Source organism: Siphateles boraxobius, unplaced genomic scaffold, assembly GCF_051911475.1.
Source record: "Siphateles boraxobius isolate OS27281-9 unplaced genomic scaffold, OSU_SipBor_1 65, whole genome shotgun sequence".
Classification (NCBI taxonomy): domain Eukaryota; kingdom Metazoa; phylum Chordata; class Actinopteri; order Cypriniformes; family Leuciscidae; genus Siphateles; species Siphateles boraxobius.
In genome coordinates, this window is record NW_027509192.1 from 21,030,132 (window position 1) to 21,047,899 (window position 17,768).

Consider the following 17,768-nt stretch of genomic DNA (forward strand, 5'->3'; position numbering starts at 1 on the left):
ATTTTAGAAGTCGAAACATCTCATTTGTGTTGAATGTGGTGCTACTGAATATTTTATATGAAATTATACATTGTGTGTTTGAAGGTTGCTAGTCTTTTTACATCACAGTTTTATTTCTGCAAATCCTTGAATTGCATTCTTGCAATATAGAATCACCAGACAGTCAGACATCATAACTGTCATTCTGGACACTAAGATGCATAATAGAAGCTAAGATTGAAGAAAAAGAAATTCATGCTAGTTTTTTCTGTTTCCATCTATTTTTTAGGCATTAATCGGTTACTTGGCAACAGCACATATGAGGCAGCGTTTCCTCCACATGAGGTAAAATTAGTTAAATTCATTACCTGTCACAATTCAGTATTTACCTCTATTTTCTTACTGTTGAAGTTTTCTTAGGTGATGTTGAAAACTATGCTATTTACTTTTTAGGGAAGTTACAACAGCAGACATCCGATTAAAACCCATGGGGCACAAAACCACAGACACCTTTTGTACGAAAGATGGGCACGCTGGGGAATCTGGTACAAATACCAGCCTTTAGACCTCATACGGTAAGAAAGGCACTTCTGGACACATTTACTATGCTGTCTAAACAAATGGATCACCTTTTATTTTTAAGGAATTTGTGAAACAAAATTATCATTTTTTTGGGCATATCCAAATAATTTAGTTTTTCTTTTGTAGTCTGAAAAACACATGCACATGCATTTACTGAATAAATAAATGAATAAATAAAATATATTATAAATAAAATATATTTAGCAAAATAAATGAATATGGACACATTTGGACACTAAATTTATATATTCATATGCACATATCAAGCACTGATGTAGATAAACCGGATATTTACTATGATTTCTGTACAAAATTTATTTTAATCAGTTGAAATGAAGTGCACTGTGAATATAGCCAGACGATACTGGCCAAGTCTTGTCTTCTCAACTGCTTCCAGTTTGTTTGTTTGGGGCTTTTTCAAAAAAGTCTGAAAGGTTCTGAAAGGTTCCTGATGACTCAGAATGGCAGTGAAATCCTCAACGGAAATATTTGCGGTGTGAAAACAGCTTAAATCTCACTAACTCATTCATATGTGCAGGACTGTGTTGGTGTGGCTGACCGCAGCTTTCTTGTGTAAATCACAGCTGTAGTCAAACGTGAGAGAAAATTCAATCTCGGGTTCATAAAAATTGTATATCGACGCTGGATTAGAGCCCTCTCCTTTTAAAGTGGAGACAGAAAATAATTGCAATAGTGATGTGGAGACACAGCAACTCTCTGCTGGTAGCTTCTCATCAGTTTGAGAGTAATGTCAGTCACCCTCCATTTGTGGAATTATGTAACCGCCCTGACCCTGTATATTTTAAGTGAATTACATGTCCTTGTTTTTAGTCACCTTTCTGCCTATTAATCTATGTATCTAACCTGTGTATCTGGGTCAATAATGCTTTTTTTGCATTTTAATCTATTAAACTAGTTAAAAAAATGCAATTCATATCAATTTACTGTCATGGTTCTGTTGTGTTTTGGACTTTTAGTTTGTATTCATCAGTTTCTTTAGTTTTCTTAGTTTGTCTTGGTTACAGATATGAGTAGTTATTCAGTTCAGCTGAGTGTCGTTAATTACCTTGTTTGCATTAGTACTTAAGTTCCTCTGTTTTCAGTGTTCAGTTGTCCGGTGTTGTCAGTGTGGGTTGTGTTTGGATGTTTCTGCATTTATTTTTATTAAATACTCTGTTTGAACTTCATCGTCATCTTCATTTGCTTCCCAGCAACACACTGTGACAGTCATGTTTAGCCTTCACGGTCTTGTTTGGTTTTAGTCTTAGTTCTATTCTTTCATTTGTTAGTCTCTAATTAGTCCTCACCTGTTCCCAGTTCCTCATGTATTTAAGCCCTCTGTTCCTTCAGTTCATGATCTCTTGTTAACATTTGTGTGTTGTAGTCTTGCTTTTCGTGTTAATTTTAAATATATTATCTTTGTCCATTCTGCGTCACAAATCATTCTCTGGATTACACAGACAACCACAATACTAATATATTTTGAACAAGCTGAAAAACATCAGTCAAATGCTTTACGAACTAACACTGAACAGCAGTATATTTTTATTTTAATGTTAATCAAGGTTAATAAATGTTGTGAAAATGTACTGAGACCTATATAATGAATGTTTCTTACTGATAGTTCTTCATTTATTGGCCTGTCTGTCTCATAGGCGGTACTTCGGAGAGAAGATCGGGCTGTATTTTGCCTGGTTGGGCTGGTATACAGGTATGCTGATCCCTGCTGCTCTAGTCGGCCTCTTTGTCTTCCTCTATGGGCTTTTCACCATGGACTCCAGCCAAGTAAGGTTAGTCCTTGCTGGTGTTTTCAGCAATTTCAAAATTTTCCCCAGTATGCCTGAACCTGATCCCTTCAGTCTATATGCCAAAACATGAATATTACATCACATTTTTATTCGCCAGTATTCAATGTTTCGCTACAAATTCTTCTCAATAAAGCACATATTCATGAGAGTTTGTTTTCCTGTGTTGTTTCAGTAAAGAGATTTGTGAGGCCAATACCACCATCATGTGCCCCATGTGTGAAGGCAACTGTAGCTCTTGGACGCTTAGTGACAGCTGTGTCTATGCAAAGGTACAGTACACCCACCTTTTACTGGAATAAACCACAGTTCTTTGCTTACATTGTATATGGTTAAAACAAATGCCATTTTGATAGATACGTTTAATGGCAAATCAAAGCACAATTCAATCGAAAAAGATGTGACAGTTCATGCAGAAGATAAGACTATATAATGGGGCTTGTAAAAAAGTCTGTAAATATAGGGCCCATTGTACTGGTAATATGAAGGAATATTCATAGATTTTGATATATCAATTTCTTCACCTCTGTTTTACCCATATTTTGTATTGTAGTGTTAAAGGAATCTCCATAAATTCACATAGTTTATATTGTGTATTTAACTACTATGTATTTACCAGACTTGTGCACAATTCAGAATTGAATTGAGAATGAATCCTAAATTCCAATTCAAATCTTGAATTTGAATTGAATTTGAATTGTTGTCAAAAACAGGATCTAGAATTATAATTCGAATTTGAATTAAAGGAAGCAGAATTGCAATTCAAAACAAATTCTAAAATTCTATCTATAGATATTTTAAGTGAAGTGTTTAACAATGAAGCTTTACAGTATATGTCAGATATGATTGCATTACATATTCTATAAATTATATTAGTTTGAACTACTTGTACAGATTACATTAACAGGAAATATTTTCCCCCAGCAATGAATGTTAAAAACTCTAGTCACAGAACATATAATTAAGTTTGATTTATTGTAATTGTAATTTTGTGGAACATGATAAAACATGACTCCCAGAATTACTTTAGTAAATCTTTAGAAGAAAAAAAAAAACAATTTTAGGTGGACATTTGTTATATAGGGTTAGGCTATATATATATATATATATATATATATATATATATATATATATATATACATATATATTAGAACAAAATGTATGCAGGGTTGAGGAGTGAGTTAACTGTAATGAAATTATGTTATTGAATTACAAAATGAATGTAAGTGTATTTAGTTGTAGCCTATTACCGAGGTAAAATGTGTAATTTAATTAGTTACTAATCAAATGAAAAGGAAATATATTTACATTGATAAAGTAAACCAAATAAAATAATCCAAACCACATTTATAATGGGTAACTTATAACAGTAAGCAATTACATTTCCAAAGTAACCTTCCTAGCGCTGAATGTATGTGAGATTCAACATATTCTTTCTGTTGTGTGACTAGGGTGACCACCCGTCACGCTTTGTGTTGTACCGCACAGCATTTTCACCCCTTGTCCCCACGTCGCATATTGAGAAAATGTCCCGCATTTTTATCAGTCTGTTTGTTTTTAATTATCATATTAAGAAAATGTGCATGCGTTCTTTTGCCTTTTTAAGAAAGCATTTTATTTATTCTTTTTGCCCCGTAGTCTTTCACCTATATTTAACAGCGCTTCGTCATAAATACAAATATAACAGTTGAAAAGAAAGGAGTAAACACGGTCACTAGTGGGTTGTCAATCAAAATGTTGAGCGGTGATTCGCTAATGTGTTCCCTGTCAGAAAACAAATGGATAATTCGGTAAATTAAAATTTTAATTTAACAGAATTTATCAACTTATTGCCTGCTGTAGTTTTAATTCACATCCTTTCTAAAAATATGAAAGTGTTTGGTGTAATATATTCTTAATATATAAGGCTGTCAATAAACAAATTTCATGTTGTTTTATATTTGATTTGTTCATTATTTATTTTGTTGGATTTTAGTTGGACTTTAGTCAGAACTGTTTCAAAAATAGTGATCTGAATGATGCCTGCTGCCTTGCTCAGTGATGTTGAATTTAAATGGCAAGTAAAATAAAGACATGTTGTGTTACATTGTGATATAATTGTGTTGTCTGGAAGGGACTAAATAACAAAGTATTTTTATCAGCTGAAATGCAGAATACAAATGTTTATATTAAGTTAAATGAACATTATATAACAGTTTCAGGTTATGTTTTAGTGTTGGTAATATGTCCCACATCATCCCACATTTTGTTTGTTTGATGGTGGTCACCCTATGTGTGACTGTGTAGAATTTCTTTGAATTGCCATGAATTTAATTCAACTTCCTGTCATTCCAATTCAAATTCCAATTCAACTTCCAGTGGGGCGGAGTCAATTCAATTCAAATTCCAATTCATGAATTGAATGGAGGTCAATTCTGAAATTCTGAATTTTGCACAAGCCTGGTATTTACAGAGGCTCTGATATTTCTTTTGATAAATTACATGTTCAGATATTCATACAACAAAATATTCTGGGGGCCATAATATTTTTGTGAACATTTTAAAAAATGCTGGCAGTGGCTGTCAACCTCCCTTTTTAATATAAAACGCTGATAGGGAAAGAGTTTATATAAACAGTGACCCGGTAAACATAAGATAATATCCTGGAAGGAAATTGTATATATTTTTCATTTTTGCATAAAATAAAAAGCCAGTCACTCAAATGGCCATTGTCCCACCTTGATATTGGTCCTGATAAATTCACTTTGTTGAACTAATAACAGGAAAATGTTACCATAGTTTTCTCTTAATACAATTAAAGAAAAAAGAAAAAGAAAAAAGATACATTTTACAACAGTTGATAGTAAATTCAAGTGAAATAGAAGTTAATGGAAATGCATATATCTTGAATTTTCTTCAGTAGATGACTTGTATGTCTTTGACTCAATTAGCTTGAGCCAATTTGAATCTTGGCGTCTGTCCTTGTAATAGTCAAGTCACATTTATTTATAGAGCGCTTTTTACAATACAGATTCTATCAAAGCAACTTTACGGAGATAACAGAAAAATAATGAAACAAAGTTTGTTTCCAGAAGAAAATAGCGTCACAGTCCAACTTAAAGCTCCAGTCGGCAAGTCTGCAGATTGAGTGGACTTAGGCAAAATTTTTAATGTTTACAACTCTCATGCCCCTCCCCCAGTATCAACGAATACCCTCCCACCGAGTTCGTGGCTTCGTGCTCGTCAGTGCCAGTGCACCAGATTTTCTGGGAACGCGCCCGTCTCATCAGCATCCATCAACACCATGAAGTATTTTGTTATTGTTGTTTTGTCATTTTGGAGTAGATTTTTACGAAATGGATTACCCACCAATTAAACGTAAATAAACACCATCGTCTGCCTGAAACGCTATTATTGCTGTATGTGGCAGACATGGTCATTGTACATTTTTCTACTGCTTATAACGTTATATCAGAGCTAGTAAGATAGCACATACAATAACAGTAGCTTTACTACTGTTCTTACTCTCGTAAGAAAGATAGAGTAGCATTGATTCTTCCTAGAAGCCGAACTTTATCCGTTCATCTGGACATGTTTATCCACCTAACGTTACATTCACACGGATTTCAGTGCAAACAAACCTGCCCAACAAGTGCTAACGTTAGCTATCCATACCAACACATTAGGGCAAACATACATTACTAACATAACACTAAGAAATAAAGGTACTGGTTGATAAAGCACAATTACCTGTGGAATTACTATAACACTAAGAAATAAAGTAACTGGTTGATAAAGCACAATTACCTGTGGAGAAGAAATGTTGCAAGCTCTGCATCCAGCTTGAACCCAATTAAATCACGTAAATCTCTCCAGCTTTCAAATGCCGATCCGATGTTGATCCGGGTTTATTTACGCACTTTCTTTCTTTACTTCTTTATTTTCAGCAGGTGTTCTCTTTTCCTGTGTTGTTTTTGAACCCCTAGCTCTTGAGGTTAACCGAGGAATTGGAATCTTTTCCGCCATCACTCTTCATTACTGCGCGAACTTCAGGCGTGTGCATGTGATTGTAACGTGCGCGAGGGGTGGCGTGTGCACGACCTGTGATTGAAAGTCAGATCTCACACCCCCCTGCGCTGATTGGACCTGATGATCCGGGACGGGTGGATTTTTCCAAAACAAATAACACGCTCCAGGTGGAGTTAGAAGCTCGGTCTTTTTTCTAAAACCACTTTATTTATGTTGTTCTGTCGGATAATAGTGTCGATTTCACTGAAAATGATCAAAAAATTGTTGCCGACGGTAGCTTTAAGTAAGTTTAGTGATGTTTCATTTTTGTTGTAAAAATAATATTAATTTAGTTCATTTATATGAAGAAAACCGAGATGTCATTGTCCAGCTCAGTTCAGTTCTTATATAATGGTGTCAATGCAGCCAGATCAATAATATTGTTGAATATTAAATTAAATGTCCCCAACTTAGCATGCCCAAAAGCCAATGGCAAAAAAGGTGAAAAAGGCAACAGTGGCAACCAAAGTGGACAGTGAAACCAAAACTCCATCAGGTGACAGAATGGAGGGAAAAAAAACTTGGGATAACCCAGGCTCAGTCGGGGGCCAGTTCTCCTCTGGCCAATGAACCAACAGTGTATGATTATAATTCAGGCAGCATTACAAGTCCGAAGAAGTCAGATTGGATTGGAACAATAAGAACATTTTTCCAGTTCCATTTGGTTGAAGATCGGAGTCACGCCGGTATGGAGATGGATTTGTTGAGGATCAGTGCCGATGGCTGTCGTGTCGATGACGCCTTCACAGGGGAGAGTCTAGTTGACACAATCTCTGCTGACACTTCAGGGATGCATTGTGGTCGTGTCTAGGAGCAGGTCCTCCATCTGATCTGGATATGGCTCGGATCCAGCTGATTATAGTAAACCTCGGAATAAGCAGAAAGACTAACATTAGCGTAGATGCCATTCTTCTTATGATGTAACGGGTACATCGGGTGTAATAGGAAGTGTTCCCGGTTCCGGCTGACCTAATTTATGCAGCCTAATAATAATTTAACTGATTTGAATAATAAAAATTTATAATTTTCTATGTGTATGCCAGGTTAAAGAGATGTGTTTTTAGTCTAGATTTAAACTTACAGAGTGTGTCTGCTTCCCGTACAATGTTATGAAGACTGTTCCAGAGTGCTAAATAGGAAAAGGATCTACCACCTGCATTCGATTTTGATATTGTAGGTATTATCAACTGGCCAGAATTTTGAGATTGTAATAGATATTAAGGACTACAATACGTTAATTGCTCGCTCAAGTACTGAGGAGCTAAACCATTTAGTGCTTTGTAAGTAATCAGCAATATTTTAAAATGTATACGATGTTTAATAGGGAGCCATGCAGTGTTGATGGAACCGGGCTAATATGGGCATACTTCCTGGTTCTAGTAAGAACTCTAGCGGCTGTATTTTGGACCAGCTGTAGTTTGTTTATTATGCGTACAGGGCAACCACCCATAAGAGCATTACAATAATCTAGCCTTGGGGTCATAATGCATTAACTAACTGTTCTGTATTTTTAATTGAAAGCATATGTCGTAATTAGATATATTTTTTAAGATGGAAGAACGTGGTTTTAAAGATGCTAGAAACGTGGCTTTCAAATGAAAGATTGGTATCAAAGAGCACACCCAGGTTCCTACCGACGACGAAGACTTGACAGAGCAGCCATCAATTTTTAGACAGTTCCCTTTCAAGGGAACTCGAGCTGCGTTGAGACGCGGTGGGAACGCTCTGCGAGATTGCATCGTGAAGCACGTGTATAATCAGTCCAATGGAAGAGCGAGACGTCATAGGCGGGTGACGTCATAGACCAGGAAGCTATAAAGCACACCTGAAAACAGACCGCGACAGCTTCTGTGCCTTCAGCAAGCGATCTGTGTATTCTGTCCTTGTCATATTTATTGTTGTCTGTCAAGTTCCAAAATGTATATATATTATGGCAAAAGAGAGCAAGCAGCTTCGTGTTGTTCCCTGCCCACGTTATATCACGGGTGGGGACACACACATCAGCTTTCTGGTACTATTTGGGAGTGGAGCATGCCACAGTCAGTTCCCTTTCAAGGGAACTTCGAGCTGCGTCAAACGCTGCGGGAACGCCCCTGCGTTGTGCGTCATGAAGCACGTATGGAATCAGCCCAATGGAGAGATGAAACGTCATAGGCGGGTGACGTCATCGACCAGGAAACTATAAAGCACCCCAAAAACACAAGCGCATTAGCTTCTGTGCTTTCAGTCGCGCTACATGTGAATCTGTCCCTGTGTGATATTGTCTGTCTTACATACCCTGCACCACACAAACAATTTATCCCTATATATATATATATTGAGAGATTATGGCGGACGAACAGCAGTTTAGAAAGTGTGTTCCTCCCTGCTCGCGTTATTTAACGAGCGGGGATACACATGATCTTTGTGTTGTTTGTTTGGGAGTTCAGCATGCCCAGTTTGCTCTCGAGGGAGCAGACTGTGAGCATTGCGAGCGTTTGCCGTTAAGGACGCTCCGCTCCCGCCGGTCGCTCTTTGAGGAGAGCGGTTCGGTGCGCGCTCCCCGCGGTTCGGGTCCCGCTTCTGCCGAGGCAGAGCGGCGGCGCTTATCGTGGGGATCGCAGATGGATCTCACAGCGGGGTTTGAGACGGGCTCTGCCTTATCTCTCCCTTCACCTGTGAGATCCAGTGCCTCAGTCCCGGGTTCGGAAGCACGCGCTGCGGTTTCTTCCGCTCGGGCTGAGGCACCAATGCTATCCAGTTCTGAGGAACTTGATGTTGTTAGTGTTGAGGGAGATGTGGAGGATTCGCCACCCCACACTCCTGAGAGTGATGAGCTTATGGAGGTGTTAACAAGAGCTGTTGAAAAACTTAATATTGAATGGCCAGTGACTAGACAGGAGTCTGTTTCTAAATCAAAGTTGGATGAGAGATTTTTGCCGTCACGTGTGCAGCCTCCACGCCGGTGCCTGCCGTTTTTCCATGATCTCCACACCGAGGTGTCGAAATCATGGAGAAAACCGGTGTCATATAGAGTGTTTAGTCCCCAGACTTCAACATACGCTAATATTATGGGAGCCAAGGCTCATGGTTATGGTGCGTTGCCTCGTGTGGAAGAGACGCTTGCGAGCCATCTCTCCCCCGAAGCAGCATCATCTTTTAAGGCACCGGCATTACCCACCAAGCCTTTAAGAAACACTTCGGCTTTGGTGGGTAAAGCATATTCGGCAGCAGGTCAGGCTGCGTCATGTCTGCATACTATGTCAATCTTGCAGGCATACCAGGCTGATCTGCTAAGGGACATGAGTGAGAGTGAGGAGGTCAGTACTGACGTAGTTCGCGAACTGCGTCAGGCTGCTGATTTATCCCTGCGTGCCACCAGAGAATCGGCCAAATTAATGGGTCGTTCTATGGCAGCTCTGGTGGCCGCAGAAAGACATTTGTGGTTAAATCAGACTAATATTAAAGAGAGAGAAAAAGCTTTTCTTTTAGATGCTCCTCTTTCTCCCATGGGGTTGTTTGGTGATGCTGTGAATTCAGTTATCGATAAATTCCAAGAAGAAAAGAAACAAACTGCAGCTTTTAAAAAGTTTCTTCCCCTTAAAGTTCATGTCCCTGGGGCTGCTGGGCGGGAGCAGCCCCGGCCGTCTTCGAGCTCATCACATAGAGCGCAGCAGAGGCAGAGTGTCGCGTCTCGTGCTCCCCCTGCTGGACAGTGGGCTCAGCCGCGACACTCTCAGCCGAAGCCTTCTCCCAGTAGAACTGATCTGAGGACAGTTATATTGGCTAAGAAGGCTTCGGCTAAGAAGAAGTCCTGACGCCAAGCCGTTCAGGATGCTGAGGGTGGTCCCCACCGAGGCGGAAAGGTGTTCACCTCTTTTTACGGTGCCCATTCCTCCTCGGTGCCCTCAGGGGCTCGTTCTGCCAACCCCGCCTTTATGCCGGGGCACAGACGATCCCAGCGAGCGCTTTCCCGAGGGACGCTCGCTCCCTCTGAGGAGGGTCTCAGAGCGGTCAGACCAGTTGTTCCCTGCCGGTGCGCCGTTACAGGGCGCTGCGTCTGCTGCTCAAGTTACACCAGAGGCCAGTCTCGAGAGGCTGGTACCCTTAGTAGAATTTCTGGCAGAGTGGAAAAGCCTTCCAAAAATATCTCATTGGGTCCTGCAGACAGTAGAAAAGGGTTATGCTATCCAGTTCAGGTGTCGTCCACCAAAATTCAGAGGGGTTCTGCACACAGTGGTGGGCCCCGAGCAGGCTCTGGTATTGGAACAAGAGGTGAAAACGCTCCTTCAAAAAGAGGCTATAGAACGGGTTCCTCCTCCCAGTTTGGAGTCAGGTTATTACAGCCGATATTTCATCGTTCCAAAGAAGGATGGGGGGTTGCGTCCAATTTTAGACCTGCGCATATTGAATCGCTCGGTAGGGAAGCTAAAATTCAAGATGCTCACTATCAAGCAGATCGTGTCTCAAATCAGGTCCGAGGACTGGTTTGTCACGATAGATCTGAAGGACGCATACTTCCATGTGTCCATCCTTCCACAACACAGGAAGTTCCTGAGGTTCGCCTTCGGGGGCGAGGCGTACCAGTACAGGGTTCTTCCGTTTGGCCTAGCTTTATCTCCCCGCACTTTCACGAAATGCATGGATGCAGCACTAGTGCCTCTGAGGCTTCAGGGCATTCGTATTCTCAATTACATCGACGATTGGTTGATTTTAGCTCAGACCGAGCAGATGGCGGTTCGGCATCGAGATGTCGTCCTCGCTCATATCAGAAAGTTGGGGTTGAGGCTGAACGCAAAGAAAAGTGTATTATCTCCTTCCCAGAAGACCACTTTTCTGGGTGTCGTTTGGGATTCGGTATCGATGCGGGCGCGACTCTCTCCGACCCGCATCGCTTCGATTCTCTCAGCTGTGAAACAAGTGAAGCTAGGCCAGCTACTCACTGTCAAGCAGTTTCAGAGACTGTTGGGTCTGATGGCAGCAGCGTCCAACGTTATACCTTGCGGCCTGTTGTACATGAGACCGCTACAGTGGTGGCTCAGGACCAAGGGATTCTCCCCGAGGGGAAATCCGCTCCGCACGTTCAAAGTCACGCGGCGCTGCCTTCGTGCTCTGGTCATGTGGAGAGAAACTTGGTTCCTATCCAAAGGTCCTGTGCTGGGGGCTCTTTGTCGTCGCATAACGCTAACGACGGATGCTTCCCTCACAGGGTGGGGGGCGGTCATGAGTGGTCGCCCAGCCCAAGGTCTGTGGCAGGATCATCATCTTTCGTGGCACATAAATTGTCTAGAGATGTTGGCTGTGTTTCAGGCTCTGAAACACTTCCTAACAGACCTGAGAGGCCATCATGTGTTAGTTCAATCAGACAACACGTCGGTGGTCTCTTATATAAATCATCAGGGGGGCCTGCGGTCTCGCCGGCTTTACAAGTTGGCCCGTCAGATCCTCCTGTGGTCCCAAGGGAAGCTACTATCTCTGAGAGCAATGTATCTCCCTGGGTATTTGAATGTGGTAGCAGACTCCCTGTCGAGGCAGGGGCCGAGGCCAGGGGAATGGAGACTCCACCCCGAGGTGGTGGAGCTCCTTTGGTTGAGTTTCGGTCGCGCCGAGGTGGACCTATTCGCTTCCAAGGAGACCACTCATTGTCATCGGTGGTTCTCCATCACTCTTCCAGCCCCCCTGGGGTTGGATGCTATGGTGCAGCCGTGGCCGAGGTCACGTCTGTACGCCTTTCCCCCGATTGCTCTGTTACCAGGAGTTCTGGAGAGGGTCCGCCGGGACGGGGTCAGTCTACTACTAGTAGCCCCGTTCTGGCCGGCCCGAGTATGGTTTGCGGACCTGATTTCTCTCCTGGACGGTTCTCCTTTGGAGCTCCCGGTCAGGAGGGATCTACTCTCCCAGGCGGGGGGCACGATACTTCACCCCCGCCCAGAATTGTGGAAACTGTGGGCTTGGCCTCTGAGGGGGCCCAGCTCATAGACTCCGGTCTCTCAACCGAGGTTGTTGAGACCATTCTTAACTCCAGAGCTCCATCCACGAGGAAGCTTTATGCCTTGAAGTGGAAACTTTTCACTTCTTGGTGTGGAGAACACCTGCAGGACCCAGTTAACTGCCCAGTGGGTGCAGTGCTGGAATTCCTGCAGGAGCGCTTCTCCACAGGGTTATCCCCCTCCACACTAAAGGTGTATGTGGCGGCACTAGCTGCTTACCACGTCCCTTTCAGTGGAGTTTCTCTTGGGAGACACCCGCTTATAACTCGTTTCCTCCGTGGCACTTTGAGGCTGAGGCCAGCAGTTCGTACGAGGGTGCCGACTTGGGATCTGGCCATTGTATTAGAAGGTCTTTCCCTAGCTCCTTTTGAACCTATCGAAGAAGTTCCCGAGAAGTTTCTCACTTTTAAGACTATCTTTTTGCTTGCTATCTCTTCACTAAAAAGAATCGGAGATTTGCAGGCTCTGTCGGTTTCACCCTCGTGCCTGGAATTTGCACCTGGCATGGTTAAAGCTTTTCTGCATCCTAGACCAGGTTACGTTCCTAAGGTTCCTACTAATATTGTTAGACCTACGGTTCTGCAGGCTTTCTGTCCTCCTCCATTTATGTCATCGGACCAGGAGAAACTTAATTCACTCTGCCCTGTTAGGGCATTAGACGCTTATGTCCACAGAGCTGCCCTGTGGAGGAAATCAGAACAACTTTTTGTATGTTTCGGGCCACCCAGGAAAGGGTGTCCGGCGTCTAAACAGAGAATGAGCAAGTGGGTGGTTGAGGCTATCTCACTTGCTTATGAGTCGGCTGGCCAGCCTTCACCTTTGGTTGTCCGAGCTCACTCTACCAGGAGTATGGCTGCTTCTAAAGCTCTTTTGTCGGGGGTTTCCCTGAGTGATGTTTGTGATGCGGCTGGATGGTCTTCACCGCATACTTTTATTAAGTTCTATGACCTAGACTTAAGCTCTACCCCTGGGGCACAGGTGCTCTCGTCCTCTGTGCGCTAGTCTCACATGACGGTCATTTGGTCCTATGGCGACGTGGGTATTCGCGTTCCCGCAGCGTTTGACGCAGCTCGAAGTTCCCTTGAAAGGGAACGTCTCGGTTACGTATGTAACCCTAGTTCCCTGATAGGGAACGAGACGCTGCGTCGCTCCGCCATACTCCCGGCACTCCCGTTAGCGCTTCCTTCAAGCCTATCAGAAGCTAATGCGCTTGTGTTTTTGGGGTGCTTTATAGTTTCCTGGTCGATGACGTCACCCGCCTATGACGTTTCATCTCTCCATTGGGCTGATTCCATACGTGCTTCATGACGCACAACGCAGGGGCGTTCCCGCAGCGTTTGACGCAGCGTCTCGTTCCCTATCAGGGAACTAGGGTTACATACGTAACCGAGACGTTCTCGAGTGGGCTGACTGTGAGCATTGTGAGAAGCTGTCCGTGAGGACGCTCCGCTCCCGCCGGGCGTTCTTCGAGGAGGAGGACGGTTCGGTTCGCGCTCCCCACGTGGGTCCCGTTGGGGTTTGCAAACGGATCTGACAGCGGGGGTTGGGACTCAGCTTTCACCTGCCAGATCCAGTGCTGGCGATTCCAGTTCCGAGGAATTGGTATCGTTAGTGTTTTGTTTAAAAAAAAGAGAACAAAACAAATAAAGATATTAAGAAAATCAGAGATGTTTGAGTTTTCAATAAATGAATAAATAAGTCAGCTCATAACTCTGTTGAATAAAGAGGAGCTTTAAAATGAGGTTTATCTAGTGCTGTTGCTAGTTAAATATTTTCTGGCCAGCTGAACATTATGAGAGTGAAAAAGAGAGTTTATTAGATGAAATATATCTAAAAACAGAAAAACTCTGTATCTCCGCCTCCTCGTCGGGGACGGCGCCGTTTTTCCCTATCTCCACACCACACTGAGGTGTCGAGATCATGGAATAAGCCGGTTTCTATTTTATGTGTTTAATGCCCAAACGTCTAACTATAATAATGCTATGGGTATTAAGTATTATGGTATGACAGTTCCTCGGGTTAAAGAGACGCTTGCTAGCTTTCTCTCTCCCGAGTCGGCGTCATCATTTTTAACCCTGAAGTTACCCACCAGCCATCTTAAATAAATAAAGAAAAATTTTATTAGGCAGCGCTGGTGGGTGAATTATAAAGACATGGATGACTGTGAGGTTGTCAGCACTGACGCTATTCGAGAATTGCGTCGTGCAAAAACAGATAAACTATACTGGGGAGGGACTGTTTCGAGAAATCGTTTCTCCTCTGCGTCCTCTGGGGGGCGACTCTCTGAGGAGGGTCGCAGCACGGCCAGTTCGATTGTTTTCCTGCTGGTGGCCACGGAGTGATATATTTATTTTTATATATATATATATATATATATATATATATATATATATATATATATATACGTTTTTCTGATTTAAAAATAAAGAAAAATAAGATAAAATTATGTCTGTTCTTCTGGACGCTCCGCTTTCAAAAAACTAAAAAACTAAGAAATAAACCATTCAGCGGCGCTCCAGAGGTTTCTACCTCACCAATCTAATGTTCCTGAGACTGCTGGGCGGAGCAGTCTCGGTCTACTAAGCTCCTCGCAGCACAGAGTGCAAAACGAGCATCGCCATTTGGATCCTCCACAATCGAGGGGGACTTGGGTGGCGGTAGCAGTCTAGCCAGTTAGAGATATGCAAGATCTGAGGACTATTTTATCTCTGAAAAAGCTTGGACAAATAGGAAGCCCTGACGCCGAGGTTATCAGGCTTCTAAAGGGTGGTCCCCTCCGGGGTAGGGATGGTTTTGAGAAATCGTTTCTCCTCGGCGCCATCTGGGGTGCGACTCTCTGAGGAGGGTCGCAGTGCTGGCAGTTCGGTTGTTCCCTGCCGGTTCGCCGTTCAGGGCACTGAGGTGTCAGCGTCCCCATACGATCCTCCGAGGAGGGTCGTAGGAACTAAGTTATTTAGAGGTAGGCAAGATCTGAGGACTTTCGTCATCTCTAATAAAGCTCAGACAGGAAGTTCTGTCGTAAAAAGCGAGGCTATCAGGCTTCTGAGGGCTCCTCCGGGGCAGGGACGGTTTTGAGAAATCGTCCCTCCCTGATAATTTTTTTGATTCCTATTATGCTCCATAATTACCAGTGCCTATAACAACTCAAATGTAGCCTATTCTCAGGAATGTGATTTTTCCGGATTTTCCGATTTGCCGGAGTGAAAAGGAGAGGAGATATGAGAGCCTGACGTGCGTACAGATTTTTCCTTCCTTTCCAAGTATCAACAAGGACGTATTTGCGTTCAGCTTGTTCACCTGCTCAATTTCGTACCTCAGTCGCTCTCGCGCTAGAGTGGTATCATTTTCAGTTGACAAAAACATCGCCGTAAGGCCACCAGTAGGACTGGCCGATATCGATATAAAAAATATATCTATATATTTTTAAATGTGATATGGAATTAGACCATATCGATATAGTTCAAATTTGCACTATGATCCTTGCTCCAAACAAGCTGCTGACTGCTTTTGTAGAAATACATATCGTGCATTCTATCAGTTGCAGTTCTGGCGCCTCCGTCTCAACAGCATTAGTGTAGGCTACAATGCGACAAATACTCATATCAAATGTTAGCGCAGAGGAACGGGACACATCAGTTCAGTGAGTTCACAAAAGTTAATTATTTGCATGTGCTTTAAAGCCTTGCCGGTTAAACATGTCATTCACTGCAGATGCGCTGTTCTAACATGCGCTTTACTGAGCGCGAACACCCGACGCGCACATGCACTAAAACCCTGTCTAACAGCGCCTGGTTACTGGACTAAGTTATCTTTCGAGTCTTATTTCGCTAATACTCTCAAATACACACAAGGTTACACACAAATACATAAGGAAAGTTGGTTATGTCTAAACTGAAAGCAAACCGAGAAAATTGAGAGAAATCTGCTTGTCAAATTAGACGCGTTGCGTACGCGTCTTAAAGAGACAGTAGCCCAAATAATAAACATGCAGCCGCTTGTCCTTAAAGGGATAGTTCACCCAAAAATAAAAATTCTGTCATTATTTATTCAATGTAATGTTGTTCCAAACCGATATTAATTTATTTATTGTGCTGAACACAAAAGAAGATATTTTGAAGAATGTGGGTAGCCAGACAGTTGCTGGTCGCCATTGACTTCCATTGTGAAAAATATACCATGGAAATCACTGGAGTACATCAACTGTTTGGTTACCCACATTCTTCCAAATAACTTCAACAGAAGAAAAAAACTTATTCAGGTTTAAAACAACTTGAGAGAGTAAATGATGACAATTACATTTTTTGGGAGAACTATTTTTTAATGTTAATAAAAGAAAATCTGTATATTTTCCTGCTTTTTTGTCCTTAGCCAATCACATGCCTGATTCTTCTGTATGTGTAATAAATCGGTCAGCATCAGCCTGCCCCTTTTTCCTAATATGGTGTCTGTGTATATCAAATCAGCGCTCTAGAATCTTTGCTGTGTATGTTCAAGCAACTCACTCGTCTCGCACGTTGAGCTGGCAATGTTTTACTTATGGTCTTGAAGTGGTAAGTGGGCAAAGCAACAAATCGGCATTTAATTAGTTATCGGATGATATTAGAAGGTAGTGGGATTATTTGTGGTTGACCTGGAAATTTTAACTTGATCAAATAGTTATGGATTTGATATTAGCTGCGAATTCAGAGCATTAACTTAAGTTGTGTCAGTGTAACGTTATCGATAGCTAGCCTAGTCTAACCGTCAGAAAAGAATTGCCTCAGATTGTGCCCCCCCAGAATTTTGGCTTGCATGACGCCCCTGAGTGTACTCCTCCCAGCTCAGAGGACCACTTTTCTAGGTGTATTATGGGATTCGACAACAATGCAAGCACGTCTGTCTCCTGCACGTATTTCTGCGATTCTCACAGCCGTAAAGAATGTAAAACTAGGTCAGTCACTCACTTTAAAACAGTCTCTGAGACTGTTGGGGCTCATGGTAGTTGCGTCCAACGTAGTTACTTTTGGCCTTCTGTACATGAGACCCCTGCAGTGGTGGCTCGGGACCAAGGGGTTTTCTCCGAGGGGAAATCCGTTTTCGCATGATCAAGGTCACGCGGCTATGCCTTCGTGCCTCGGTCATGTGGAAGAAACCTTGGTTGCTCGCCCAGTGCCCAGTGCTGGGGGCTTCTTGTCGACGCGTCACGCTATCGACGGATGCTTCCCTCACAGGATGGGGGGCAGTCAAGAGTGGCCGCTCGTTGAAAGGTCTTCGGCTGGGGCTCATGGCAGTTGCTTCCAACGTAGTTACAATTGGCCTTCTGTACATGAGACCCCTGCAGTGGTGGCTCGGGACCAAAGGGTTTTCTCCGAGGGGAAATCCGTTTTCGCATGATCAAGGTCACGCG

The 17,768-nt window shown here is 42.7% G+C and overlaps 1 protein-coding gene across 2 annotated transcripts in view; it reads left to right on the forward strand.

Annotated features, from left to right (window-relative positions):
• ano3 (anoctamin 3) overlaps window positions 1–17,768 on the forward strand; it is a 222,781-nt gene that overhangs the window by 96,595 nt on the left and 108,418 nt on the right. For both annotated transcript variants that reach the window (XM_077211435.1, XM_077211436.1), the window contains exons 9-12: window positions 269–324; window positions 433–554; window positions 2,217–2,351; window positions 2,542–2,638. In XM_077211435.1, coding sequence (XP_077067550.1) covers window positions 269–324; window positions 433–554; window positions 2,217–2,351; window positions 2,542–2,638 — 410 coding nt within the window. The remainder of the gene's footprint in view (window positions 1–268; window positions 325–432; window positions 555–2,216; window positions 2,352–2,541; window positions 2,639–17,768) is intronic.